General features: G+C 44.6%; 1 protein-coding gene across 3 annotated transcripts in view; it reads left to right on the forward strand.

The window, feature by feature from the left end:
• The window catches only part of KCNT1 (potassium sodium-activated channel subfamily T member 1), a 159,082-nt gene that overhangs the window by 79,534 nt on the left and 52,370 nt on the right, over positions 1–27,178 (forward strand). For 2 of the 3 annotated variants that reach the window (XM_067541597.1, XM_067541598.1), the window contains exons 2-8: positions 5,818–5,897; positions 11,012–11,111; positions 18,724–18,772; positions 19,882–19,941; positions 23,535–23,609; positions 24,531–24,614; positions 25,842–25,936. In XM_067541597.1, the coding sequence (XP_067397698.1) occupies positions 5,818–5,897; positions 11,012–11,111; positions 18,724–18,772; positions 19,882–19,941; positions 23,535–23,609; positions 24,531–24,614; positions 25,842–25,936 (543 nt within the window). Of the gene's footprint in view, positions 1–5,817; positions 5,898–11,011; positions 11,112–17,569; positions 17,630–18,723; positions 18,773–19,881; positions 19,942–23,534; positions 23,610–24,530; positions 24,615–25,841; positions 25,937–27,178 lie in introns of all 3 variants that reach the window. The other variant, XM_067541596.1, reaches the window with a different exon arrangement.

Raw genomic sequence — 27,178 nt, forward strand, 5'->3', positions numbered from 1 at the left:
GTCTTATAGAATCAGAGTTGGAAGGGACCTCAGGAGGTATCTAGTCTAACCCCCTGCTCAAAGCAGGACTAACCGCAGCTAAATCATCCCAGCCAGGGCTTTGTCAAGTCACAGCTTTATAGATCTCCTTGCTTAATGCTATACCATTTCCAGCCCTTCCTCCCGGTGGGGTATAACTGTTCAAATCTCTTTCGATCAGTCTCTCAGTTCACCCAAAGCTGAGATCTGCAAACTGTCTTAGTGAGCACTTCACCCTTGCAGCATGAGCCGTATAAATGCCAGCATTCCTAGCTGCTGTCTATTATTTATTATCGCCTCGGTTGTGGAGTCCATCTTTCTGCAGTATACTGCCACTGAAGCAGCATATTGCACAGTCTGTCTGCCAGCATCACTGGAGTCAGAAGTGTACGTACATGCAAGCTAGCAGGGTGTTTCTTCTGTACTTAGCTCAGCCAAGACAACAGCATCTGCTCTCTCATAAGGTCCTGTTTTCTCCCCACCCAGGTTCTACCTGCTTCGGCTGAGGGACACAAAGAGGTGACATGATTTGCCCAAAGTGGCGCAGTGACTTGGTGACTGGCTGAATGAGGCTCCGTGTCCCAGAAGCCTCTGGCTTTGCCTTAAATGCAGTTTCTTCAGCAGTAGCGTTGGGGATGAGGCCAGATTAGCTGGGGTGTGCTTTGGTCTAACAGGACACGGTCAGACGGCTGAGTTCCTTTAACGCCCTTTGGGCCTGACTCACCACTGTGTTACCCCGTTCCACATGGCATAACTGAGTGGAATAAATGCCAAAGGAACTGCCATCCTAGACCGGACCAATGGTCCATCCAGTCCAGGTGACTCTGCTAGGGGGCATTCCCAAATAATTCACAGGAAGGCGTGAAGTGATTATGCATACCAGGCTGAGCGGGGAGTTTCCTCCTGGCCCCAGGATGTTAGTTGGTTTATGGCCTGAAGTGTGCACGGTTTTCTATCCCTTCCATGGTTTTTGCCTGGCTAATGGAACTTGCCATTCGTACAGTTATATTTATACATATTTCTATTGCATTGGACAGTCTGATGCGTTAACCAACAATCCTTTTAGCTTAGTAAGAGAGTTGACCAGAAAACAGCTCTGAGGAGCTAATCTCTCATTCACTCCAAAGGTGACCTTTGCTTCCCGTGTGTCTGCTGACTTCCCAGCAGAAGGGCTGGGGACTGCGTAACAGAAAAATGTCAGCACTCACTGGTAGACCCCCCCCCCCCAGCTGGACATGGATTCTGAAACAATGACAGGGGGTTCTAAAAAAACTCCTCTCCCAATCCACTGCCTCAAAAGCTCCGCATACTTGCCTAGTAAGTATGTACTTAGCTGTCCTTTCCGTTAGAGCTGAGAGCCCAGCTTTCTTTTAACTCAGCTTCCCATCCTGAGTGTGCCAAGCCTTGAATTTTTGGTGAGAGCTAACCCCATATGTGCAGGCAGTTACATAGGTGCAAAGAATGGGACAGTGAAGGATTGCATGACAACTGCAGTTCTCAGTTTTCATGCCCGGGTCATCTCATTCCTCGGCCCCAATCATATCTTGAGTATCTCTGGTGATTAGTTTGGGTTTTTTTTAGGTAGTAGCAGTGGTTATACTGAAGACAGTGTCCAGTGTTAAATGTGAAGCATGGAGATTGCTAATTCACTGCCCTTGGCTGCTATGTTAGGTTTAATAGTAACTAATGGGCTCCTTCTTGCTGATAATATAAACAGCAGAGACATTGCTAATTTGCAGAACAATCTTTTATGCTCTGATTAGCAAGTATAACTGTAATTTACAACCTCTGCAGGAATCCCAAAGAGAGGTGCTTCAAGAGAGTCTACAAAGGGCTGTAGATACTTTTACTGCAGCTGAACTCTGCTTCCCGCAAAGCCTTGGGCATCTTAGAATAACAAGTCGAGGATTTCAATTCACTGCCTTTTGCAGACATAAATGGAAATAGCTGCAATTGTTCTGCAGATATTGCAGTGTGAGGGGGAGCAGGGGAGGGCACCGGCTTTGGTTGCACACCCTGAATAGCAGAGAGGTGGATTCCCAGATTCCCTCTCTGCACCCTCACATTGGTACTTTGCTTTGTAACTCTGACTTCTGCAAGCAGTCTCAGCTTTAGCACCTGCATCCAGGTGTGAGATTTGCACTTAATATTAAAATCACCTTCCTTTTCCCCGTTTGCCATTTATTCAGGTGACTCTAAAGTCAGTCCCAAACAATGACTGGAGTACAGGGAGTTCACTGAGGGGCCATGTTGATCTTTAGGCTGAGGAACTGGGATGGAATTCAGACCTCATGTGAGCCTTGGTTTTGGGTTGGATTTTGGCCTTATTAATTTTGAAATAACACGTGTGGCTGACTGAAGGGAAAACTTTCTTCCCATGACTTCTGGGTGCACAGGTATGGGCCTGCCTGACTTTGCTCTCAGTGTTCTGGAGTTGGGATGTACTTGTGCTTCCATCCCTCTTTCTCCTGAGGCAGAAACATCTGCTGAGTTCTCCTCTCCATAAGATTTATAAACAGGGGAAGCTGTTGGGATGGATTGGGACTCTCCAAGTGAGAAAGAAGCAAGTCTGTAGGGGGGGGACGGAAAAGAGGATTTGGAGGAAGTGTCTGTCAGGTGTAGCAGAGGATAAGAAGATCACCAGCAAGGAAGAAAGCCCAAGGGTTTGTGGGTAGAATGGTAGCAGTTGTGGTGGATCTGGGCCTTATTTAACAATAATTGCTACTCCTTTCCCGCAGGGCCATTGAGCACCATCTGTAGCCTGATGAAAGTCCCCCGGGAACTCCCTGCCAGTCAAATCTTATTCCCTTGATACAATAAAACGTCAACATACCCAAATGCCAAGTAAAATTCCGAGGTAATTGGCAGCAATTGGAGGTTTGGCTGGAATGGTCAAATAAGGTATCTTAGCAACAGAGGTAATTTTTCTTCTTGTAGACTGGATTTGTTTTTTAACCGCTTCAGTGGTGCTGAACATAGCTGCTACAAGGGGCACGCCCTGCCTTTCAACACACAAGGACGTGCCTTTGAATCTCTGAAGCCTCTTGACAGTTCTCATTGTGTTGCAACAGTGACGGGGTTAAAGACCCCTTAAATCATTTCAGCTTTGAGTATACACGAGCAAACTCCGAATGCAGGGCCGGGTTGGGTGGTTAGGACAGATGAGGTCTGGGTTGAGGCGGTTGTCATGGAATTGAAGGTTTTTGGAGAAGATTTGAATATTGCAAGATTTACAGTAAATGAAAAGGAAACAAACCAAGTCCCAGCTAGTTTTACTCCGGTGGAAAGTCAGAATGCAAAACTAGGCACCACACATTACCTGAAATAGAAAGACATTCACATTTTATATGTAATAATACTTTGGAAGTCAGTGATGTGTGAAGCATCAGAGCTCCAAATTCTTGGCTTGAGGTCTGGCATTCCTTATAGGCTGTTGAGTCCTTGGAAGCGCTTCAAATCCTGCATGGCTATTCGCACAGCACTCAGTTCCTAAAGCCCTTTCCCAGCTTGTACTGGACTCAATGTAAAACCTGGGGAAAGTTCTCAAGGGGAAGCAGTGTTTCTTTGGTTGTTCCTAAGTTCTGGTCAGGACTTTGGAAGGATTATCCCTAGAACATCACACAGAAAACAAGTTATTGGTGGCCTTTAACAAGATTAGATCCGCTGTTAATGTGCAGTGTTAAAATACAGCATACAATGAATTGAAGCAGAAGCCTCCTAATGGCCTGAATAGTAGATAAAATAACTGGTTATATGATGAACAAGCAACAAGGTGATGATACAGATCCAGCCAGTCTCATTGAAGATTTACATACCGTTCTTGGGCAGAGCAATCTCATCAGACTAAACATTAATTGTATTTCCATAATGAAGTTAGCATGTAGCTAATAATGCTGAAAACGGCCAGCAAAAAAGGCAGCTGCTCTACTTCGTTTGGACAATAGTATAATTTTCTAGATAAACTGTAAAATGTTTCCACCTGGGAGTCCTAAAGGAATATGGCCAAGTACCTTTTTAAACCAGTTTTAACTCTCTGGTGCGTGTCCTCTTAGGAACTTGAAAATGACACGTGGTTTTCTTTTTAGAGAACAAGACATGGCTGTATTGTTACTGGAACCTGCAGTCCTCACACAGGTCAATCCTCCAGTGAAATCTGCAGGGTTGGGTCTGCAGTGCCTCCTTCACACTCGTCTCAGACCTTGATGCTGCAGCAGCTCCATTTGGGGTTGGACTGTCTTCACAGGGAGGTTTACTGGGCTATGTTTCAGAGGGATTCGGATAGTGGGAAGGGCTTGATCAAGAGGAAGTCACTTGTAGTTTGCTCCAGAGAAGAGCAGGGTAATGGTGGAGCGTGGCAGGAATGGGGACTGCCCCTCGGAATGGGGTTATCTACCATGTGCCCAAGAAGTTAACAGTTTAGGGGAACTTTTGGATTCCCAGGTGGCTTTGGTTGACAAGCGCATCCATTTTTCTTTCATTTGCCAGTTGTAAGGCAACCACAGCCATTTCTCTGTGCTGCGGCCTGTGCCAGGGTGCAGGGTCACTAAAAGGTTGCCAGGGAGTGAGGGTTAACCGTCACCCTACTTGTTCAGGTGCTGTGGGAAAGGGCTGTGAGGGTGAATGCCTGTTGGAGGGCGGAGAATGCCTTTGGCAAAGCCAGGCTCCAGGCTGCAGCAGGTCTTTCCTTGCTCACTGGTCACGTTAAAACTCGATCATTATAAACACTGAGGGCCAGCTCGTCAGCTGCTGCGCATCATCATGACTGCTCTGATCTATGCCAGCTGAGGATGCTGAGGAGATCTCACCGATTAGGGAACCTCTGTTGTATGTCCCATGGAGTGCTTCCACCTGACTTCCAGACTAGGCCATTGCAGGGTGGCCTGCAAGGGACTCCCCTGGACCACGTGGAAGCTGCAGCTCAGTGCAGAATGTGTCTGTCTACTTGCTCTGAACTGATGACCAGAAGGAGCTGGCCACACCAATTTTCTGACTGCATCAGCTTCTGGGTACCACTCCCAGTGCTAACGTGGATCTTCCTGGTTTGATGCTGGCTTGCTGAGAAACTTCCTTTCTTCCCATGTGCTGCCGTCGCAGGTCAGCGGGGGCTTTCTTTCACTAAGCCGCTCTAGGTTGGGGGTCTGGAATTGGGGCATTTTCGCTGGAGAACTTTGTGGTTTGGGAATTTGCTTTGCCTCCTAGCTTAGATGAGCTAGAACCTGTTGTCCTGTAGGGCATGGTGGAGGGGTTTCTACCCACATGGTGTGATTGGGGTTTAACCACACAACTTGTTTAAGATACAGAAGCTTGTCTATCATGTTCCAGGTTAATGCTTTGCTATAACTTTTTCATCGATGTTCACCCAGGTAATTATTATGGCTGTATTTTGTCACTTTCAGGTCTTATTTCCAGCATCTGATGGATGCAGGGGAGCCATCTGTGGCTTCCCAATCCTGGGGCCAGCAAAGCTTTAAGTAGCCAGGCAAGGCCTTGCAATATCCTGGCACATCTTCTAGTTCCAGGCTATAAGAGTTGACATAGGAGGCTTGGCTGCTTTCCAGCCCCTTTGTGCTGTGGGAGCAGCGCAAACTGACCAGAGCCCCAGAGTAAGATCTGGTTATTGCACTCTGCAGCATTCTAATGGGCTTATTTAAATCTTCTTCCCAGAGTGCATTCTGGGAAAAGCTGGGAGAGAAATATAGAAACAGCATCTATGTTTAGAGGTGGGAAGATTTTGAGAAGAAACCTTTACCAAGAACTACAGTCCCAGTTAATTCAGTTCTCTTTCCTTTCTGCTCACAGGGTACAAGTTGAGTTCTATGTGAATGAAAACACCTTTAAAGAACGACTCAAGCTGTTCTTCATCAAAAACCAAAGATCAAGTAAGTGTTTGTACCAAGACACTTCATGACGACAGTTTTATTTTCCAGATAATTGCAATAAAAAGCAGGTTGTCTGTAATAAAAGGAATGAGAAAAATAAGAAAAACCTAATTGGCTACAAAATATAATATAAAGACTCTCTCTCTCTCAGGTCTATTAGCCACAGCAAATCTGTTTGAGCAATATTTTTACAGAGGTGATGGATAACAAAATGTGTAGGATAATTCTTTCCTTTTTTTTTATAAACACACTTGCTAATTTGAGCAATGAATTGCTGCTAACGTAGACTATTAATACACCTGTTCTCCAGGCCAAAGCCCCTGTCCAGACTTCATCAGTCCTAGACTGGGAAGCAAATGCCATCTAGTGGCTACAACATTTCAGGACTGCAGCACCGGACCTTCAGGGGTTCTGCTTTCTGATGTCGATTTGCCAAGTGCCTTTTCCCAGCACTGAGGACTGACTATCTTTTTGCGTGTTAGCCTGTGTTACACTTAGATGGAGCAGACGCTGGCTTAATGAGTTTCATCTGTGAAAGCAGATTGGTGTGGGAGTGGATTTCCTTTCTTTAGAAGAACATGATTCCACCGGGAGGATGGAAAGCAGCATCATATATTTCCGTTGTCGGCATCACAGGCATTCATAGGATGTTCACTACTACGGCACCTGGCTGCACTTTACAAGGGGGCCAAATCATGACTAGGTCTGAGCACCTCTAACACCTGCTAGTGCCAATGATGTTCAATGCCGCTAGGTTTACAAGCGAAATGATCACCCCAGTAGAATGCAGAATTGTTGTAGCCATCTTGGTCCCAGGGCACTAGAGACAAGGCGGGTGAGATAATACCTTTTACTGGATCAACTTCTCTTGGTGAGAGAGAGAAGTTTTCGAGCTACGCTTTCCAGCTCTTCCTCTTTCTATTATTGGATCAGAAAAAGCTGCCAGCCTCTCCAAGCTCATCATCAGAAATAAGATCCCCACAGACCAGGACACACCAGAACAATAGATGCAAAACCTGCAGACATATCTCCACTGCTACAATGATCAATACCCTCCACAACACCCCTTGCAAAATCCATGGGTCCTACACATGCCTCTCACAACATGTGGTGTGCCTCACCCCATGCCCTAAACACCCCAATGACAACTATGAAGTAGTTAGCAGATATTCCATCTGTTTGATCTTGTTTTTAGCCATGTCACTCTAAGTACCTTTCCCAGACCTGAAGAAAAGCTCTGTGTAGCTTGAAAGCTTGTCTACCCCAAAAGTAGTCAGCTAATATTCTATGATGCCCAGCTTAGAAGGAGAGCCGAGACTAAGGCGTTCATTATTGGGATATCAGATCTGGCAGCTTAGCGAAGGCTGGATTGAGCAGGGCAACTTCCAGTGAGAGTGAATATTGCAGGGTGATGCAGGACAAGATGTAAAGCTGCTTTATTCTCTGCCTTGCACCTCACCCTGATCGTATACCCAATCAGCAGGCAGGACAGTGCGACATCTGACGGGTGTGCAATCAAGGCGGCACAGTGACGTGTACAAGCGCAAGCTCACAATGTGAGCAATCTTCTGATTGGGATGAAACATACACGTCTGTGTGACTCAAGGGGCATGTGCACACAGTGAAGCTGGGCCATATTCAAGTCAGATGCACTATGTTTTGCGTGTGCACCTTAAAAATCTGGCCTGATGTCAGCAGCAGGCACAATATTCATGGCAGCTGGTACGTGAATTCTGGGGCATTATCTTGTAGACTTCTGTACCCCTCCCATTGACAGCCATGTGTCAGCCATCTGTCTCTTTACTATTCATAATTAACTGGTTACTCCAGCTGTTTAGAATAACAACGTCTGTTTCATTCTTATTAAAACTGAGGGCTTCATGTCGGTTATAGGCAGCAGAGTGGGAAACTACCCGATAATTAGTTACTGTGAGTGATGACCTCTTGTCGATATAATGTAACAGAGATGAAGAGGGTAATGTGGGCAGCCAGACGTGCAAGAACCTCATAATTGCATCACTTAATAATCACTCAAGACGACAAACACAAATCAATATTCTGTATATATGATACAGCCAAGCTACAGTACTTAGAAAGGCATTTGCTGAATGGATCTTTGACAAACTCATGATGAACTTGCAATAAATTCGCACCCTTTAAAGCTGTTATGGGGCTCTCGTTTCTCCTTGCTCTGTACACCTCTAACTTATTTTGCTGTTGACTCTGTCATGCAGCTTAAAATAAAAGTAAGCAAAGCTTCAACTTACCCAGTGCAGGGCTCCTGTGTTGTTCAGTGGCTTTTCTGCAGAGATTCCCGTTTCAATAGGAAGTGATTTTCCAGATTGTGTTTTTTTCACCCCTTTAAGCTATAAATTCTTGTACATGTGAGAGAGCAGTATGTGTTAGGGCATCCCTGATTGTTGGTTTAACATTGTGGGTGTGTCGTCTTGAATGCCATGGTACAAAGAGAAGCTTTGCAAATGTCAAGTTGTCTCAATGAGGTTCTGTGTGGGTGAAATTCACCCCTCTGCGGAGAGACCAGCACAAGGTATATGCACTCATTGAATCCTATTTAAGCCATCAAATTAATGTTTATGTGGGCAGGTCTAGATTTAATGTGATTTGGTCGGGTACTGGACCAGTGGAGCTGTAACGGCGTGAAATGCGGCATGGACTAACCCTGCAAATAATTACCCAGAGTTTCGGGTGGATTTGTACAGCCCACGCTGCTGCAGCTTCACTGCACTGGTACCCGAGTTAGCTGGATTAAAGCTAGCTCAGGTACGTCTTCTCGAGCCACCATGACAGCCAGTGATTGCAGTCTAGACATGCCCTCACAAGAGGCATATGCCCCCTTTCACCCTGTATGAAACTTGGCACAACCGTTAATGAATGCACCCTGGATACTTCCATCAAAACAGAGCAACTACGGCTGCTGCTTACCAATCACCAGTGAAGCTTCAGGAAGTCTCCCAGATGGGACTGTGAGAAACCAAGATAAAATGATTGATTGCATGCTCCTGGGAAGTTCTGGTAATGGACGACTTCTTGTGGAACAAGAATGAACTGACCTGTCATAGGTTATTATACAATATAGCAGAGAGCTGGATTTGTTTTTGTTAAAAGCAGTAGCACGTTTGTTTGGCTGGGGCACCCTGACTGAACTTCCAACAGCAGTGGGACTCTGCATGACCTCCACCTCCTGAATTTTCTTGTCTAGGATCAGGAACCTCTAGGCTGTCGCTGCTCCCCTCCTTCTAAATACTTCAGGCCATGAATCCCTCTGATCGGTCTAAAAAATCTCACCTATTTTCTTTGACTTCCCCAGACTGATTCCATTGGAAGAATCATGCTTTTATTTTCGGTCTGAGGGAAGGCATTCGCTGCCTGCAGGGAATCTAGGAGCTAATTTATAATTTCACATTTTCTTTTGTTCTCTGTAGGTCATATGCTTGTTAAATAGCTGGTGTGTGGCATGACTGCGGGTGCCTGGGAGAGGAGGGTTTTAATGGAAATGTGCTGGATTTCTCACTTGTAATTTGAATAATAGCCTGCTAAACTTGCTGGGAAGAGAAGGGATTGCATAAAGTGGCAATTTGTATGTTCTGTTCCTCTTTCTACAAACCACTAAGTCAGTGGTAAGCAAAGCCTGGAACCCAGCTTGGTTGTACTAGTCTTATTAAATAGATGCTAGCTGATTCTCGGGATAAAAACCTCAACAGCTCCCATCTCTCTCTTCCATATTGAGGGAGCGGGGGTTTGCAAAGAACTGACTCCTTTTATTTATTTATTTTGGGTTTGGAAGCTGTGTAGGATGCGGTGTGCACCATACCAGCCTCGGGCAAAGTTTATACAGCATTCCTGGTCTCCTGCAAGCTGTACTAATAGCAAGAAAAGCAATCATTAACCATCCTACCATGCATGCTATAATAAGCAGCATAAATTACTGTGTTCGTTCATTCTTATGCTTAAAGGATAAAAGGTTTTTAAATACTATTGAAACAGATGTTGCAAAAATGCAGTGTCATTAACGAGGCCTCTGCTGCGTTTTTCTTCTCCCCATTTTGGGCAGCATGTTTTCAAAAGATTTTGGGCCAAATTATTTCCAATGGCCTCTACTTCTGTGTCCATCACCAATTCCTGGCACAATCAGCTGTGGCTGCAAACAACAGAATGTGGGAGTCTATTTTGGAAGGCTAGCTAGGGACTCAGTAGACGAGGGTTCAGTTCTCTGCTCTGTGATAGAGTCCCTAGGGCAACCTAAGCCGAGATCCTCAAAGTTATCAAGGCGCCTCACTCCCATTGAAATAAATTGGAGGTAGGTGCCTAAGTACCTTTGTGAATCTGGACCCTCGTCTCTCTGTGCATGTTCCCCATCTGTACAATGGAGATAATAGCAATTCCCTGCCCGAGAGAGGTGTTGTGCGGATAAATACAGAAACCAGTTAAGATTATGAGGAGGTAAGATACTGTGGTAATGGAGGGCATATAAGTTCTTTGGATAGATATAGTCCTATCACTTGCATTTGCAATTAATTGTGGTTGCAAAATTAGATGAATTCAGCTTTTTAAAAAAATATGTCCCAGAATGATTTCTCATTGTACCCATAACCCTGATCCTGCAGCTGGATCTACACGGGTAAACCTTGCTCTGCTATGGAGCTCTGATGATGATTCCATAGTCTTACATGTGGAGCCATTGTTGCACATCAAGAGAGATTTTTGTAGTCGCCAAATAGTCATTATAGTCTTGGAAGGAAATATAGAACCTCTGGCTTCAGGGGTCAAGCCTGTCTCTAAGTAATGGGAGTCATGAGAGAATTTTCCCTACTGGCAGGTTATCCCGTAACTACCTAGTGGGAAGGTTTCTCGCATCTTCCTCTGAAGCATTTGTTGCCAGCCACTGAGAGTGGCAGGATATTACATTAAGTGGTGTGCTGATCAGATTCAGCAATTCCAACTTTATTATGCTCCCCCTTTTTTGCTCTGTATGAGTGTGCATCTTTTTGTGTGTCTGCCATACATCAGGAGCCCTGCTGTACAGTTCTTTGAGACAGATAGGAGGATGGTGGGGTTTTTTTTAGCCTCTTACCCTGTTGTCTTTTCTATTGCAGGCCTAAGGATACGGCTATTCAATTTCTCCCTGAAGCTTCTCACCTGTCTTCTCTATATTGTACGTGTTCTGCTTGACAATCCAGCAGACGGGATAGGATGGTGAGTATTATACGCAGTAAAGTGGATTTTATCTGTCTGTCTAATCCATTGTTGGGTATTTATTAGGCTCCCATCATGATTGTCTCTCAGCATCTTTCAGTGTTACTGGTCTCCAGACAGCACATCTTAATGTTTAGAGCCGGTTTACTAGCAATTAATCGGCTGTGGATATGAAGATGGGCTCAGAAGTTCCACCAGAGTCCAGTCATCAGTGACCAGTAACTAGTCCCAGATAAAGGGATCTCATGTTCTTTCCTCCTCACCATAGTGCTGAGTCTGGGTAGTTGCTGCAATGGGGCACAGAGCCAACTTTCCCCCTTGAGGGGTAGTTTCTATCCAGAGGTGAAGAGACTTCTGCTGGTGATAGCAGTGCATCTGCTCTTGCTTCTGTTCCTTTTCCTAAGGGAAAAAGAGTTCTGCTTCTCCAGCCCTGTTGCGAGTTCTCTTCTGAGTTGTTATTCCTCTTATCTGATAACTTATTTACACCATTTTCTCTTGGATGCTTGAATGCTAACTTAAATTTGAGGTGCAGTGATACTGTTGGAAACAGGACATGATTAGCAGCTAGCCACACCCCTGCATCTTGGGAAAACCTGAACTCATGCCCGTCTCCAGAATTATAGGCCTTCAAAGCTACGCTAGCTCATCAATCAAAGGCCACCTGCTGTTCATACATATAAGCAGGTCTAGTTTTATCCACTAAAGGGCAGAAGTGGACATAAACGGAAACATTTCATGTTCCTCCATCTTGATCAATATGCAGGATATTATCACCGTTTAGCTTTTCCCTGCCTATTATAAAACATTGTTATTTTGAAACATTCTTAATTCTTCCTGCTCTGTTTTTTCTTCATTTTTAATCCCTCATCTGGTTTAACAAAATTGCCTGATAGAATTGAGAATTCCTAAAACCAAAACTAATGACAATCCACCATTCTATATCTGCCCCTCCCACCTCCCAGGGTTTGTTCTCTCTTATTTATTTGTCTATTTACAGCACTGATGGGGGCTGTAAATCTGGCTTAGCTCTTCTGCTCTGAATGCATCCTTTATTATTATTAGCATAATCTGCAGGGGAACAAAACTGGATAATTTGTTTAGGCCTCTGGGATCACTTCTGCTGGAGTTGAGGAGATCATTGGAATTCTCACTGGAAGTTGTGGCATATTTTTTAATGAACATTTGTTATTCTTAAACTACAGTAAACAGTGATGGGTCACAAAGAATGCCAGGGATGGGGGGAAAGCGGAAGGGCTAGAGGGGAATGGGGAAGATTGTGTTGGAGGGTTGGGTTGGTCCATAAGAGGATCTCTTTCCACATCTTAGTCTAACTGAACTAACACAGAACTATTACTCTAAATGTATTTTGCAACAGAGCTGCCATTGTGTATCCCAGGGGCCCTTTTTAGCCACCATTTCCAACGGAGTCTCAGAAGTACTATTGATTTCCCAGAGCCCCTAGAAATTTCTGTCTGAAATCCATTCAGACGCTTCTGATGTAGTTCGAAAAAATCATCTCTTCATTATCATACCAGAACTGTCGAAATGTCAGTGATGCAGTGAGATGAAAAACGAAGCTGTGAGCTTTACAACTAGAGATAAAGAACTGTCTCAAACAGAACTTTGTGCAGTGGGAAATTGCTCTTGTGTGTGTTTATGGATACCTGTGTGCTATGTCACTTTATCAATTACCATCCTTGCAAATGGTTAACAGAAAATGCATAGTGAAAATTTTGTTAGTGCTATAGCAAAGATGCAGGGTGGATGGCCCAAATGGTCTTGTTTTGCTTCATTGTTTGAAACTCTATGAAATAATAATCCGTGTATTCACTAGCCTGTGCGACACACTTAAAAATAAAGCTGACAGAGAAATTCAGAAACATTGTCATAGAAAATGCTTCCCCAGCCAGACCTCATCTCCCATGATGCATTGCGTTCATGAGACTGTTGTGGTGCATCATGGGAGATGGATGTTGGCCAAGGAACCCAGCCTATAGAGGAGAATGGGACCATGAGGCGCCCAAACTGCAACTCCCATGAGGCACCATGGTGGCATTTCATCAAAATACTTCAGATTTCTATTTCTGGCTAACACTTCTGAATTTTCCATGGACTCTCCCCCATGTTCTGACCAGCTCTAGTTTGTATCTAACGCTTGAGAGATGCTGCTTCATGTAGTTCAGATGGGAGTATGGGGTCAATGCTCTGTGACCTCCTTCTACCAGTTTTAGCTTAGCAGTGCCAATAACAATATCCAGAGTGCAGGCTCCTTTTAGCTGCAGCTTTAAAAATTACTCTCCCGCCTGGCTGAAGGCATAGAGTTCAAATTGCCGTCAGACATGGGACAAATGCTCAAGCCTTCCATGTAGGCTGCCACGCAAACGTTTTCTGTATGTTGACATCCTTGAAGGCACTGACTCTAAATCTTGTTTAAGCCTTTTGGAAGAAAATCAGTGTCGTCATTGTGAGAGTTGAGCTGACAGATGACTCAATACGTCAGCTTTGCTCAGTATTTGAAGATGTGTCTTATTTGTGTGTCCTCCTTTTTTTGCCTCTTATTTGTATATCATTTCTCCCAGCGCAGGATACAAGTCAGTTAGCATTTTGATTCTTCTGTTTGCCCAAGGCTGCAAGATAGTTATCTAGGTGTAAAGTCAGGGAAAGGAGAAACATCTGTCACTTAGCACCAATACAGAACTTCTTCATTTTCTGTCCTATCCTTCACAAGCCTTGTGGAGGAGGTGGGTATCATCCTTGCCCCTTTTAACTGAGGCAGAGAGTGAAGTGACCACAAAGTCAGAGCCAGAACTAGAACTCTGAAGTTCCTGGATTCATATCCTGTGTTTGGACCATGCCTCTCATTTTTGACAGGATTTCACAATGTGGGTTGCTGGGGATGTTGGTATCAGGCCAGTTCTTTTAGGAAGCTAGCAAATCAATTGACTCTTGGAAGAAGGAAAATGTCTCTGAGTAAAATGAATCCCAGCTTCTCTTGACTGTGAAAACCCAGCCAAATAGAGAGACTGGTCTCTTAAAATGCCCTCACTCTTTCTAGGTGGGTACAGTTCCTTTTGTTCGTCCAAGCCAAAGTGTGATTTTAAAAGAGGCATTTTATTATCAGATATATTTGTATGGTCTAAGGATATATTCGCACCTTTAGACCTTCATTGGCACAAAGAGTGACACAGCCATTATATGTGAACAATGTAAGGCTTAACATAGCAAAGCTCAGTGAAAGAGGCTGAATTCTTGCATTTGATTTCCCAGACTGCTTGCAGCAAAACTCCTTTCTAGGTCTGGAGAGAGTCTTCAGCCTTGGGGGCTAAGGAAGGGGGGAGTGCGGTATGTGTGTAATAAATGCTGATCAGCATGACTGCATCCTCCCCTGGTAACAGGGCATGAGAAAGTCTCGGCTTCAATATTCTCCATGTGCCTTTCACTGCTGTTTACCTGGCTGGTTGTTTTGGGGAGCAGCTGGTTCGTCCTAGAAATGAAAGCTCAATAGCTGGGCTATATTGCTGTCTCCTCTGTTTATTAATTCAGAGGCAGCTTCAGCTATGCTGCATTTTACAGTGATAACAGCCATCAGTGGGGAGCATCAGTATGGTACTCTTGGCTTCCCATTGCTCTGCCAACTTATTTTGGATCAGTGCCCTTGGAGAGTAGGTATGTGATTTTTTTCAGTGCCTGTGTTAATGATTTGCTGATCATTCCCTTAGTCACCATGGGTAAAATTTCCAAAAATATTGTGTGACTTGGACCCAAAGTCCTATTGACTTTCAATGGGATTTAAGCATCAGTGTGACTTAGGCGCTTTTGAAAATTTTATCTTATAATGTTCCTCAGCATAATTATATAACAGAGGTAGCACGCGAGCCTGGACGGGCAATCACACCTGCCACTCACTCACCCATCCACCAGGTGTTTCTAATGATGCCCTAAAACACACAAGAGCACAGCTGTGAATTTCAGTGAAGACCCAGATGTCTCTTCCATTGTTGCATAATCAGTTTGGACCCATCTCCTGTATTATTTAGAAAATAAATTGCTATAAAGAATCCCTGGCCCTTTAAAATTCTTCTGACCCTCTAGAATGAATTCCACTGGATAACAACACTGAATTCTTATTTAAAGACACATCTGTCCTCTGGAGCAGGAAGAAGTTTAAAGAGCTTTGTATATAGAGGGGCAGTGCCTCTTTTCCCTCAGCGTGTCTATTTCAGAGGCCATCAGAATACATCATTGAAATGTAGTTTGCTTGAAAACATTAGTGTTGGACTTTTCAGGACATGGGGAGGAATGTCCCAAGAAGCTGCAATGCAAGGCATGTGGTGATTGGCTTGGATGATGTGTGACAGGTTGGATGTAGAAAATAGTATCAGATAGATGCTTGCTTGAGTAGACGTTTCTCCAGATGTTGTTGCTTTACAGCTGGATTGATGTTTGTTTTCAGATCTGACCCCATAGCATAGTTTAAAAGATGAAGAGCTTTTATAGTCAGATGTGAGCAGGACACAGGAGGATTCTGATATTAGATTCATTACTATGGTGTTTCTAGAAAATGGCATTTTCTAGGGCAGAGAATAATATTCTATTTTGCAAAAAAATGTGAAATTTTGAAATATTTTTTCATTCCTCATTGGAACAAAAATGAGACCTTTTGAAATATTTCATAAAAAACATGAAAACTGACTGTGTAGCCTGTGGTTAGAGAACTCAGCTGGGACATTGAAAACCCACATTCATCTCCCTATGTTGAATCAGGTAGAGGAGGGAATTGAACCGTGGTCTTTTATGTGCTAGGTGAATGCCCCACCCACAGGGCTATTGGCCAATCTGGAGGTGCTTGTTCACCTTCCCAGTGATAGTTGAGTCAAAATCGATATGTTTCCAGGAAATATTTTGGTTTCACTGAAAACTTTTCTACCAGCTCAAAGTCAAATAGAGCAAGGTGCAACGCACTTCAGATCCAAGAAATGCACTTAAACACACTTATCTCTGATTTCAGATTTTAATTTTATTCCACCCAACCTTGTACTTTCAATGTTTAGCTGGTCTCTTAAATCCCCATTAGAATGATAAAAGGAACAATATCTGCAGAAATAACCTTCTTCATCAGGCAAGTTCACCAGTTTCTTTCACCTTAAGGCATCTTGCTTGGAACATTTAAAATTTTGCAAATGCAGGATGATGGGCCGACAGTAATGAAAGGTCGAGTGGATCAATGAGCCTAGCTTCTGCTATACCCTGGGTTTCAGCAATGGAAAGTACATTTGTACTTTTGTAATGTACTTTAGTAGTCAGGGCTCTTATGCTGGAAAACCTTAGCTTAGATGGGACTTGCCCCAGGAGTAAATTTGTTTAAAGTGCTTTCCGATGGTCTTTCTATATTATGTACCCTCTCTACTGTAGTATCTAAGCACCTCGCATAGTCTTCACTGTATTTAGCCTTGTATCATCCCTGTGAGACTGGGGAGCGCTATTATCACCATTGTACAGATAAGGAATTGAGAGACGCAAGTGAGTTGCCCAAGGTCTCACAAGAAGTCTGTGGCAGAGCAGGGTCTTGAACTCAGTTCTCCTATGGCCACCGCTAGTGACCTAACCACTAGACCAACATTCCTCTTGGTAAATGGGTAGCTCACTTCAAGCATCGACACCAGAGTCCTTTCCCAATTTGGCAACTTTACCTTTCCAGACTTGTGCAAAGCAATTTGGTACCATCTGAAACGTTGTTTTGCAGACTTCTTCCCTCCCCACCCATTCCACCTCTCCAAAATGCTTAATTGTTAAGAGCCATGCTACCTGGCACCCACACTTGTGTTTACTGTTTGTGCTGCATTGTGCCAAACAGAATGATTAATGACTCGCATTCGTTTCCATTTCCAGTCATTAGCACCTTGGCGGTCCTTGAACTTGGCTCTTGGTTAACTGCTGTAGAAAGTGGGGGGCTTTTATTCTTACTGCTCAGAATTTGAATTAGTGAATAAGCTTTTAACTGCAGTTAAAAAGCCTCTGAGACAAATGGGCTTGGTTGGCTTTTATTTATTTATTATACCCTGCCAAATTGGTGCAGCAAAACTGCCTGCTTTAGCCAGACCTGGGGGCTGGTCTTTATGGGGCAGAGTGTCTGCAACTCCAAGTGAAGTCAATGGGACCCAGCCCCCTAGATTAAAATCACTCTGACTGCTAGGTATTATTACTATACCATGCTGCATATGTCGTATGAAATCACAGCTAACCCCCCGACAACAAAACTGGTTTCTGCAGCTTCCAGGCTCTTTCTCCTTTTCAGAAGAATGGCTTTGGTATCAACCTACGTCACTTTCATGAAGTTAAGAGGCAAGCTACGACTTGGACTATGTTTATGTCTCACTGACCCCTTTGGGCTGGTCTGTTGCATCATACTGATTGTATCTCTCTTGGTTTGTGTTTCTCTTGTATTCCTCTTGTCTTAGTTGGGAATGCGAAAAACAGAATTACTCAACCTTCAACCAGTCATCTACAGAAATAAACTGGTAAGTTGCTAATAGCATTTAAATCCTGCTCCACTCTGACCAGATGTTGGGGAACTCAGTAACATACATTTCTGATGCTTGCATCTGCCCATAACTGCTGGTTCTCATAGTGGTGCAGCTGTCAAAGAAAGAGAGAGAATATGAATCCCAGTAACAGAGGGATTGAGATGCACAGCTGGAAAAGCATCCACTCTTCTGCTTTTGGAAATGACTAATTCTCCATGCAGAGGGTATTCTCAGTAATCTGTATAACAAAACTCTCCTACAATTCAGCACGCTCGCTCTTGCTTGCTAAGGTAGGACTGGATGTGCATGGGAAATGAATTTCACCTCAAGCGGGTTAGTGTTGTCTCGGGTCAGAACCAGCCCTCATTTTGTTGCACGTGACTTATGAGAGGTTTCACACACAGGTTTGCATTTCAGACTCTGTCTGGTTTCTGCTAAGCAAGTCTCGTGGACAAAGTTATCCTGGAGTGAGAAGGATTGATGGTTCCAGCTAATGGATCCTGTCAGTCTCCCACGGGAGCATGTAGGGTTTTAGGTGTCTAAGCTTATCTGTAGTTCCACCAGATATTTTACTCTGGAGCTTTGTGAATGTCAAGACTTGAGGGTTCTGTAATCTTCTCCAGTTTGATTCCCTTTGCATCCTGAGTCTCCAAGATTTGCCAGAATTATTCAACTCATTCAAACCCTGAACTCACTCCCAAACTGCTTAGTTCTAGATGGTTTTCACCTGAATCCATCCATTTGTTCAGATTCAACAAAAACTTATCCCAGATTCATGTATCTGTATTCTATATCTGGCCCAAGTTTCGGATTTCTAACAGAGACTCTCGGTTTACCGTTTTATTGCTGAAGTTTTGCAAAATGACACAGAATTAGCTGGGCCTGAACCAAACTCCAGGACTTAAACACCCACGAATTGGAGGAAATTCAGATCTGGATGTAGACTTTGCATTTTTGAAGTGAACAGTAATAATGTGTTTGATAAAGATAAAGATCAGTAAATGTTTACATCACACCTGTTTGGTAAAATATTGAATGTGGTGTTAAACCAGAGTACAATTTAGGACCATTTTGAATTTTCTTTACAGGGCTCCAATCTTATGGGTGGATAGAAAAATGCCATTATGGGCAATACAGGTAAGTAACTAAACCTAAGGGATTGTCACACAAAAGCCATACAGTATTTATTTTGTATAAGGTTTATTCTATGTCAATATAGTTTCTCTGTGCATCTTTCTTCCTGGAACAAATCCTTGAAGATGGATAAACAGAGGACACAGATTTTCATGATGAGTGGAAATAAACTGTGTTTTTCTGCTGGGAGAGGAGAAATGACCCTAGGTGATATGTACAAATGCTGATTGAAAAGATAACAGTCTGTTTATGCAAATGTTTGTGAAGATAAAAACATGTGAATTTTCCACAACTCTATTCTTCTGGCTCAATGGCGCCTGGGATAATGCGAACCTACAGTGAAGCCAGATAAGGTTCAGGGGATCAAGGCTTTCTGAGAGAGGTCATTTCTCCAGCCCCTTCTCACCCCAGTCTTTTAATCTTTGATCTTTAGATTTTCTCAGGGTGGGGAAAAGGAAGGTGGTGTCATGGGTCCAACATGTTTGGACATTTTTACTCTCAAAGAGTTATTTTACTGGTGAAAAATTTCCCTGTGATGAATTTTTTAAAAAGGTAAAATTCCCAGCTCCATTAAACTCAATAGTAAAACTCTTCTTGTCAGCAGTGGGGCCAGGATTTCACCTGAAGGATTTGTCTAACCCAAAAGAGGCACTGCTTTATCTGTACCAGTATGGTTAAAATGGCACAAGCCCTAGTGTGGATTCATTTAGATGGGCATAAAGGCAATAAGCTGTACCGGTGTAAGGCACCTTTATAATTGCCTCGACACTAGGGTTTATATCAGCATATTTATTATTTTTTAAATCCAAATAATCACCCCCAACCAACATAGTCAGACCAGTACAAGAACTGCCTAGTGTAGAAGTGGAAAGTGGAAACAGAGGATTTTCCATTGTGACCCCCCCAATCTGTGCCACTCCCCATATTGTCCTGGGGTTCAGTAAAGGTGCTCATAGCCTCTGCAGATGGCAACTTTCCTATTTGTTGTTTGAAAAGCAGCTGGGAATGCTCAGTCGGCCAGGCCATTTGAGTGGCTGGATAACCTCAGACCTCTTCAATGGTGCTTCAAATCAAACCTCAGGCAATTATATTCTTTTATATTTTCTTTTCAGGTTAGCGTAGCATTAATCAGCTTCCTGGAGACCATGCTTCTCATCTATCTCAGCTACAAGGTAAGTGCCCTCCAAGTAATGCAGATCTGGATTTAGAGTTTAAGGCCCAATCAAACACTCCTTGAAATCAATGGGTGTCTTTCCTTTCCTTTCCCTCTCACCCTGCAGCAGCTGCTATGCTCAAATCACTCCCTATCCAGCTTTAATGTGGGCATTTGAAATTCAAACCTGGGCTGAATTTTGCAGATGGCCTCTGTCTTTTTTTTTATAGGCCAAACAAATCCCAGATTGGAGCACCCACTGAATATCAGAATATTACAAACCTGGCCCTGAATTCTGCAGCTTTGAATCTCATCTCTAATGCATATGAAAGTCTCCCAGTTCTCGCTCATCACAGAGACCACTGATCTGAAACAAATGCTCTTCACTAGACACATCAGGGAAACATTCCTGCAAGAGGAGAAAAGTCAACTTGTGTCATGCAGAAAATAGAAATATACTTAGTGGCCGTTAGTCCCTGACACCTCCGTGCCGCTCTGTCGCTGAGTCCCGTCACAGGGATTGATCCTGTAAGGGGCTGGGGCTGGAAAGCGTGGAAGCAAGTGACTGACTTTAAGCTCACAAGGAGTCTCATTGACTTCAATCTGACGTTTTCTTCAGGCCAGAGTGTGCTGCACCTCGTAGGGCTGAGCAGGGTGAGTGCTCGAGCGGGCACATGAGAACGTCAGAGCTGCCATGGCCCATCTTGTCCAGGATCCTGTCTCTGACAGTGGTCCATACTAGAGTTTTGGGGGAGGGGGATAGAACAGGGCACTTACGGAGTGATTCACCCCTGTCTTCCACGCCCAGCTTCTGGGGAGTCTAGCAGCCATAGGCCCTATCTTGGGATGTGATCTGAAATGAGTGGAAGATCAGGGAAGAAGTGGATCCCAATGGAAGGACATTTGTAAAAGGGACCGGGCAGTGTCAGCCTCCATGGCACCCCTTTGTGTCCGGTTTACTTCCCCACAGGGAGGTTTTGTCAGGCACCCATCCCTCTCAGCCCCGGAAATGAACTCAGCAGTAGTCCCAAAGGAAAGAAAAGGGCCTTCTGCCCTCCCCCCCGGGTTACCTTTCTCCTGTCTCCTAGAGCGCTTCTTCTCTCTTAGAGCGCCCTGTCCTTATCCAAGCCTCGACCTCAGGGCTCCCCCCACCCGGAGTCCTTCCCCCAGTTTGGATCCTTATTCCCAGTCTGCTTCCAGGCCGCCTGCCTGGGGCTTTTGGCCTTGTTCAGGAGCCTCCTTCTCGCCTGACACCCTCTCCCTTCAGGGCTAGACCCTGGAGACAATCTCCCTCCGGCAGCTCTCTCTCCAGCTGAACTCTCCCAGACCTGTATGGAAATCACCTGGCTCCTTCCCAGCTGGGTCTGCTAACCAAATAGCCATCTGATCCCTGCCAGTCAGGATCAGCTGGCAGGGGGACTGGGGCGGCCAGATAGCTGATTGAGCCCAGCTCCCCTTAAAGGGCCAGCCAGCCGGTGACAGTGGCTCAGCTGTTAATCTTCTACTTCGCTGCCTTCAAGAGAGAGGTTGAACGCGCCAATGCCCATAAATCCCTGTTTTGCCACAAAGCTTTTAGATTCAGAAGAGCCATTTCCTCTCCCTTCTGTCGGATGCCTGACACCCCCTTGGACCACGTTTCTGTGCCTGGCAAAGTGACTCACCATTATTCTCATTACAACCCAGCAGATGGCTTAAATTCTGTGTCATTTACTGAGCTTTCCCACAAAGGAGTCTCCAAAATAGCGCACACGGGCACTTTTCAAACAACATGGATTTTCTTTTCGTTTTGTTGATAGAACTTCATTCTCCCCCAGTCACCTGGTGTGTGACTGTGAGCCTGTTCCGGGGCAGAGTCATTTGGTTTCAGACTGTCTCATAACCACCACCTTTGGTGGCAGCCGCGGCTTAGAAGTCACTGAGATAGAAATATGTTCTTACCCATTGGGGTTCTCCTAACTTCTCAGGGTTGGGGGCAGTTTGGTGGGACTGTGTGGCTTCATCTGTTCTGTGTAGGAGAAGAGGACTTCCATCTGCAGGCCTGTCACTGGCTGCTTTTGCCATCAGAGAAAGACGCCTCACTTAATGTCATCTCAGAGTCCTTTGGAGCATTTTTCTTTTGTTCTTTCTTGCCTGTGCTATTTCTCTGGGCAGCTTAGTCGAGTTGTGTCTAGCTGGGTGTACCAGCGATGATCTTTTCAGCCATGTGTCCTTAGAAGGAATCCCATCTGCATTTTCAATAAGGTTTGCGGCGTGTTGGATGTCCTCTCTCGTCCGCATGCTGATTCCTAAAATCTTGATGCTTTAATCAAATGGTTCTACAGTCTTGTGTCTGGTGTGAAAGCCCTGCAAGCTGGCTGCAGAGAGAAGGAGACATGAGAGGCCTGATTCTCCATTGCTGGCTCTTTGTGCAGTCACTTTCACCAGTACAAAGTGAGTGCAAGACATGGAGTTTTAGTCACCTTTTGCAAGCACTTTGCACTGACGTAAATGAGGCAAAAGGGAATCAGGCCTAGAAATTCTCTTCTCGTCTCCCTGGTGTGGGAATTTTTCAGCCAGGCTATTTGTTTTTTCTTCTTTATCTTTCGCTGGGGCATCACAAGTTCAAGTAAATATATTGCAGTAGCTGGGCAGAAAGGGAGTTTTTCCTTGCTTGCATTCGATTTCATGTCCTACCTAAGCCTTCCGTTGATTCTTGCTGATGCACCCACCTGGAGGAAGGAATGACACACCCAGCACAGAATATTTTGGAATAGGGGGACTCCAGAGAGATGTCAGTATTAAATCTCCATTGGCCAGCCAGGAAGAACTCTAGAAGTGCTCTTATTTTACTCCTTGTCAAAGAGAACTTGGAGCGTCTCTAACGCAGAACACCAAGGAATCTTGGACAGTTTGGCTGACCACAGTCTCTTGATTTTCAGGGGCCTCCCAAGTTAGGGTTCGATGCCCGGTAATCAGCAGGATACAATTGGTCCATCAGAGCCGGGCTCTGTTGTAAATAGACATCTCCCATTCTTTTCCTATGCTTAGCCCACCCGAGAGAGCAACAGAGGGAGACGACCCTATGGAGGCTTTTAAAAAGCTCTTGAAAAAGGCAGAGAGCTGGGAGAATTGCACCTGAAAGCAGAATGGGCCCCTGGAAATCCAGAGGCCTCTAAACTGGGTTAGAACCTGCTCCATTCAAGGTGAAAGGCTAATGCACTGGCTCTCTGTTCCCCTGCTTTTCTTTAGCGTCTCAGATCCATTGTTGTTATTGTGAGAGTGCTAACAGAATCCGACACGGTCCTGCTTCAAAGCGGTGATAGCCTGGCGGTCTTTGCTGCCTGTGTCATAAACGGCGCTTCACTCAGAAATAATCCGCTGACCTTCCACACCTCATCCTCTTCCCGCTGTACATCACACTCACTCCTCATATCTTACCTAAAATGTAGATCATAAGTTTTTTGGGAAAAGGACCAGGACTGCTTCTGCCTGTTGTGAACTACCCAGCCTCCTTCCGGCTGCTACATCATCATAATAGCTGGAACTGACCCGAATCAGAAGCTTTTAAATTGTCCTTTTCAGTATTCTTCTGGGGTTATTTAATTAAACAATTAATTCTTTTTCATTCGGCAGGGAAACATCTGGGAGCAGATTTTTCGCATTTCATTCATCCTTGAAATGATCAACACGGTGCCCTTTATAATCACAGTAAGTGTTTGCTTTTGACATTTTTAAACAATCAGATTTCAGTAAGTGTTACACTACAATGTTTTTATTATGAAACCATGATTAATGAGTGTCTATCCAATGAGAGGAAATGTTAAGTGCAGGCCAACCTCTCCCCCTGCCCAAACATTTCTGTCGGTAATAAATGACTTTCTGTGGAAAATATTCATTTTTGTTTAAGTTTTCCAGTTGCTTGCTGGGTTCAAAAATGCATTCCATGAAATTCAGCTGGTTTCATTTCCATGACAGAACCCAGAACTGGCTGCGTTTCTCGTGATTTCATGTTTGGTTGTGAACATTTTGCATAACTCTAGGATTGTATGGAAGCCAGGCTGGCTGCCACCGGCCCTGGGACAGCATTGTTTGTGACCCACTCTCATATGAGAAGATATAATCAAGACCCCTGCACCAACACAGAGCTCACTGCAGGATCATGGCCAAACTTTGCAGACGTAATTCAGCCCCACTAGGGGCAGTGACTTTGGAAGATGTGGCATAGACCGGTCTCAGGGGTTTTCATCACCGTCATCTAACCTAGCTTACAATGGTGCTGAATTCCAGCCGTGCTAGTGTAGTCTAGGCTACATTGACTGCAGGAAGATCAAGAGTGCTCTACTCTGAGGTCCGGAACTTGAACTGATGTAAATCAGCATCGCTCCATTGCAATCAATAGTGCTATGCCAACTTGCACCAGCTGAGGATCTGGGCCTAACTTTGCCACAGGCAGTTTCTGTAATCTGCTGAGGTCAATTATACTCGTGTATTCCTCTGCCAAAACTTTGAAAAGTAGCTTCTAAGCTGTAGGGCTAACGACTGACTAACTGTTTATGACTTATTTAGTAGAAGAGCATTGATTTTTGTGAGTGTTTGTCAAGTAAACTGCAAATAACTATTGTTTTCTAGATATTCTGGTCCCCTTTACGGAATTTGTTCATTCCAGTTTTTCTGAACTGCTGGCTAGCCAAGTACGCCCTGGAAAACATGATAGTGAGTAGCCAAAGATCACCCGCTCCCTTACATAGTAGCCAGAAGGGTAGGCTGGCGTCTCCTTACTGTTACTTTGTGGGTGCTTGTTTTACACTAATATTGAGAGAGAGACTAAATTTCAGACAGCCTTACCCAGGCCCCATCATTGGAGAGCATCTCGGTGCTCTCCACTTCCCACCTTCAATCCAGGGGTAGCAGGCTGTGATGTGGAAAGGTTGCTCCAGGACCCTATTATCCTGTGGATTGTGCTGCCGAGAGGGTGATTCAAATTTATACTCTAGGGCCGGATTTTTAAGGACACAGCGGCCACAGTTGAAATGTTTGAAAGGCCCTGGCGCCCCGCAGCTCCCATTGGAAGTGTTAGCACCAGATTTAGAAGCTTTTCTGAAAATCTGGCCACTTACTGAGGTGCCTAAATGGGAGCTGAGTTCTACTGGAGATCTGGCCCTGACTGTGGGAACCGCGTCTTTCTGAAAGCTCTGCCATGGGGAACGATAGATGAACTCTTAAGATCCGTCTTCACAAAATGCTTCTAAATTGCATGTTAATTGGTACTTAGAGGCTGGCTCTTCTTAGCCATGTAGCACAATTCTCTGTGCATGATTGTTATTATTTAATTTACGTTTATGATGGCCATGCATAAGGGCTGACCAAGAATGCAGCCCCCATTGTGCCAGGCCTGGTAGAAACACAGACCCTGCCCCAAAGAGCTTGTAATGTTACAACAGGACAGAAACGGCTTTTCCCATTTATCCTCCCGTTTCCCTCCGTCTGCCATCTCTACATCTCCCTCCTTACCCAGGCTTGCTGCCTCCACGTCTTCACTGCCTCCTCCTCACCATCCTCACTCAGGATCTTTTCAGTCTCTGTCACTAGATCCTCTTCATCGCTAGTCTCTTCCTGACCGTCCCTTGCACTAATGCCCTTGTCCGTGACTTGGCCCTCTCCCCCTGCTTGGCTGCCGTTGGAAGCGATGACCAGGATTTCCCACTGCCATTTGCACAGCCGCACTCTGCAGAGTCTCAGATTTGAGGGCAGAACAGGCCAATGCTGATTCTTTACGGAAACGCATGGGATACTTTTTTAAAGGGACAGATTATGGCCTGACTTGCTTCCTACGCAACCCTTTGGAAGTCAGCAAGGTTGCACGGGTGTAGCTAAAGGATGGGTTTGCCCCCAAAATATTTATCCGAATTGTCCACCAAGTGAGACTTATCCTTTTTCCAGAACGACCTGCACCGAGCGATACAGAGGACGCAATCCGCCATGTTCAATCAGGTGCTGATTCTGATTTGTACCCTGCTGTGTCTTGTTTTCACAGGGTAAGGTGTTTTGCTTGGTTTTTCTAAACCATTGACTTGGCTGCATGACCTATTCATTCAGGAAATAAACATTTTGAAATAAGGCAGTGATGAAATAGATTGAGGGAAAACCTAAAGCCCTGACCCTGCAAAGACTTCGGTGTGGGCTTAGCATGACACTCGCTGAGGAGTCCCATGCATGTGCATGACTTTGCAAGATTGGGCCCTAACGGAGCATGGCAGAGAGTGGGGGCCTGAAACGTAATAGGCGTTAGGAATAAAAACGTTTATTCTGTGTGGGTCACCTGTGTGTGTCACTTTTATCCTGCTTCTCATGTTAGAGCCTTTTCCGGATCTAGGCTACCCAGCTTTCTGGAGCAGATAGTTGTGTACGGAGGCTGCATAGCAGACTGGAAGTTTCCCATCCATTCAATGTGATGCACCAGCCCAAAGTGCAATGAGACAAACAGATCATAGGCCAGAGGAGCTGCTCAGGATAGCGGGGAGCACAGAACTCCTATAAAGTCTTTTGACCCTCTGCTCCGATCTTCACCATTCTAGGGCCACACATTTCAGATTACGTCAGTAAATCAGCTTTTGTTTGCTGAGTACTGCTGTGATTCTTAAGGGGAAGGGCCCAAGTCACAGGAGAGAGCAAAATTGCTAAGGAATTAGCTCAAATGAGCAGTGGAGAGAACCATAAGTTTACTATAGGCTTTAAAGAGCTGCCTCTTGCAGTGTTTTTGGTTTGAATCTCATCCCGTCCCTTCATGTGATTTCAAGATTTCCAGCCCAGAAACTCATAGAAGCTTCAAGACTTTTGTTGCTCATTTGAACATTAATTGAGCTCCAGACCTTTTGAGGTTCTCAATGGATCATGCTAGTAATAATTTTTTTCTGGTCCATTTAACATTTTTAGCACAATCCAAACACTATTGCATTGGAGTCACTAGGCATGAGAGCACCATATACTGTACAGATATGTTATTGGTTGACAACATAGTTCAGGGTCAGATTTTCAGAATTATGTGAGAGAATATCTGCATGTAATTGCATACCTAATTTGCATGCACAGTTAACAGAATTTCACACACACATTAGGCACTTACTCCCATATTTGTTTCAAGCATAATTACTTTTCTGTGGCTCCGCTTTTGGGTCTTTATCCCACATTTGACCTTGGCAAGGTGAGAGATGCAACTGTGCCGCAAGCTTGTATAATTTCAAAGCTCAAACTGACACGCACTTCGTCCGTTTAAATAG

This window comes from Emydura macquarii, unplaced genomic scaffold (genome assembly GCF_026122565.2).
Source record: "Emydura macquarii macquarii isolate MOO-44397 ecotype Brisbane River unplaced genomic scaffold, CSIRO-AGI_Emac_v2 contig_691, whole genome shotgun sequence".
Lineage (NCBI taxonomy): Eukaryota > Metazoa > Chordata > Testudines > Chelidae > Emydura > Emydura macquarii.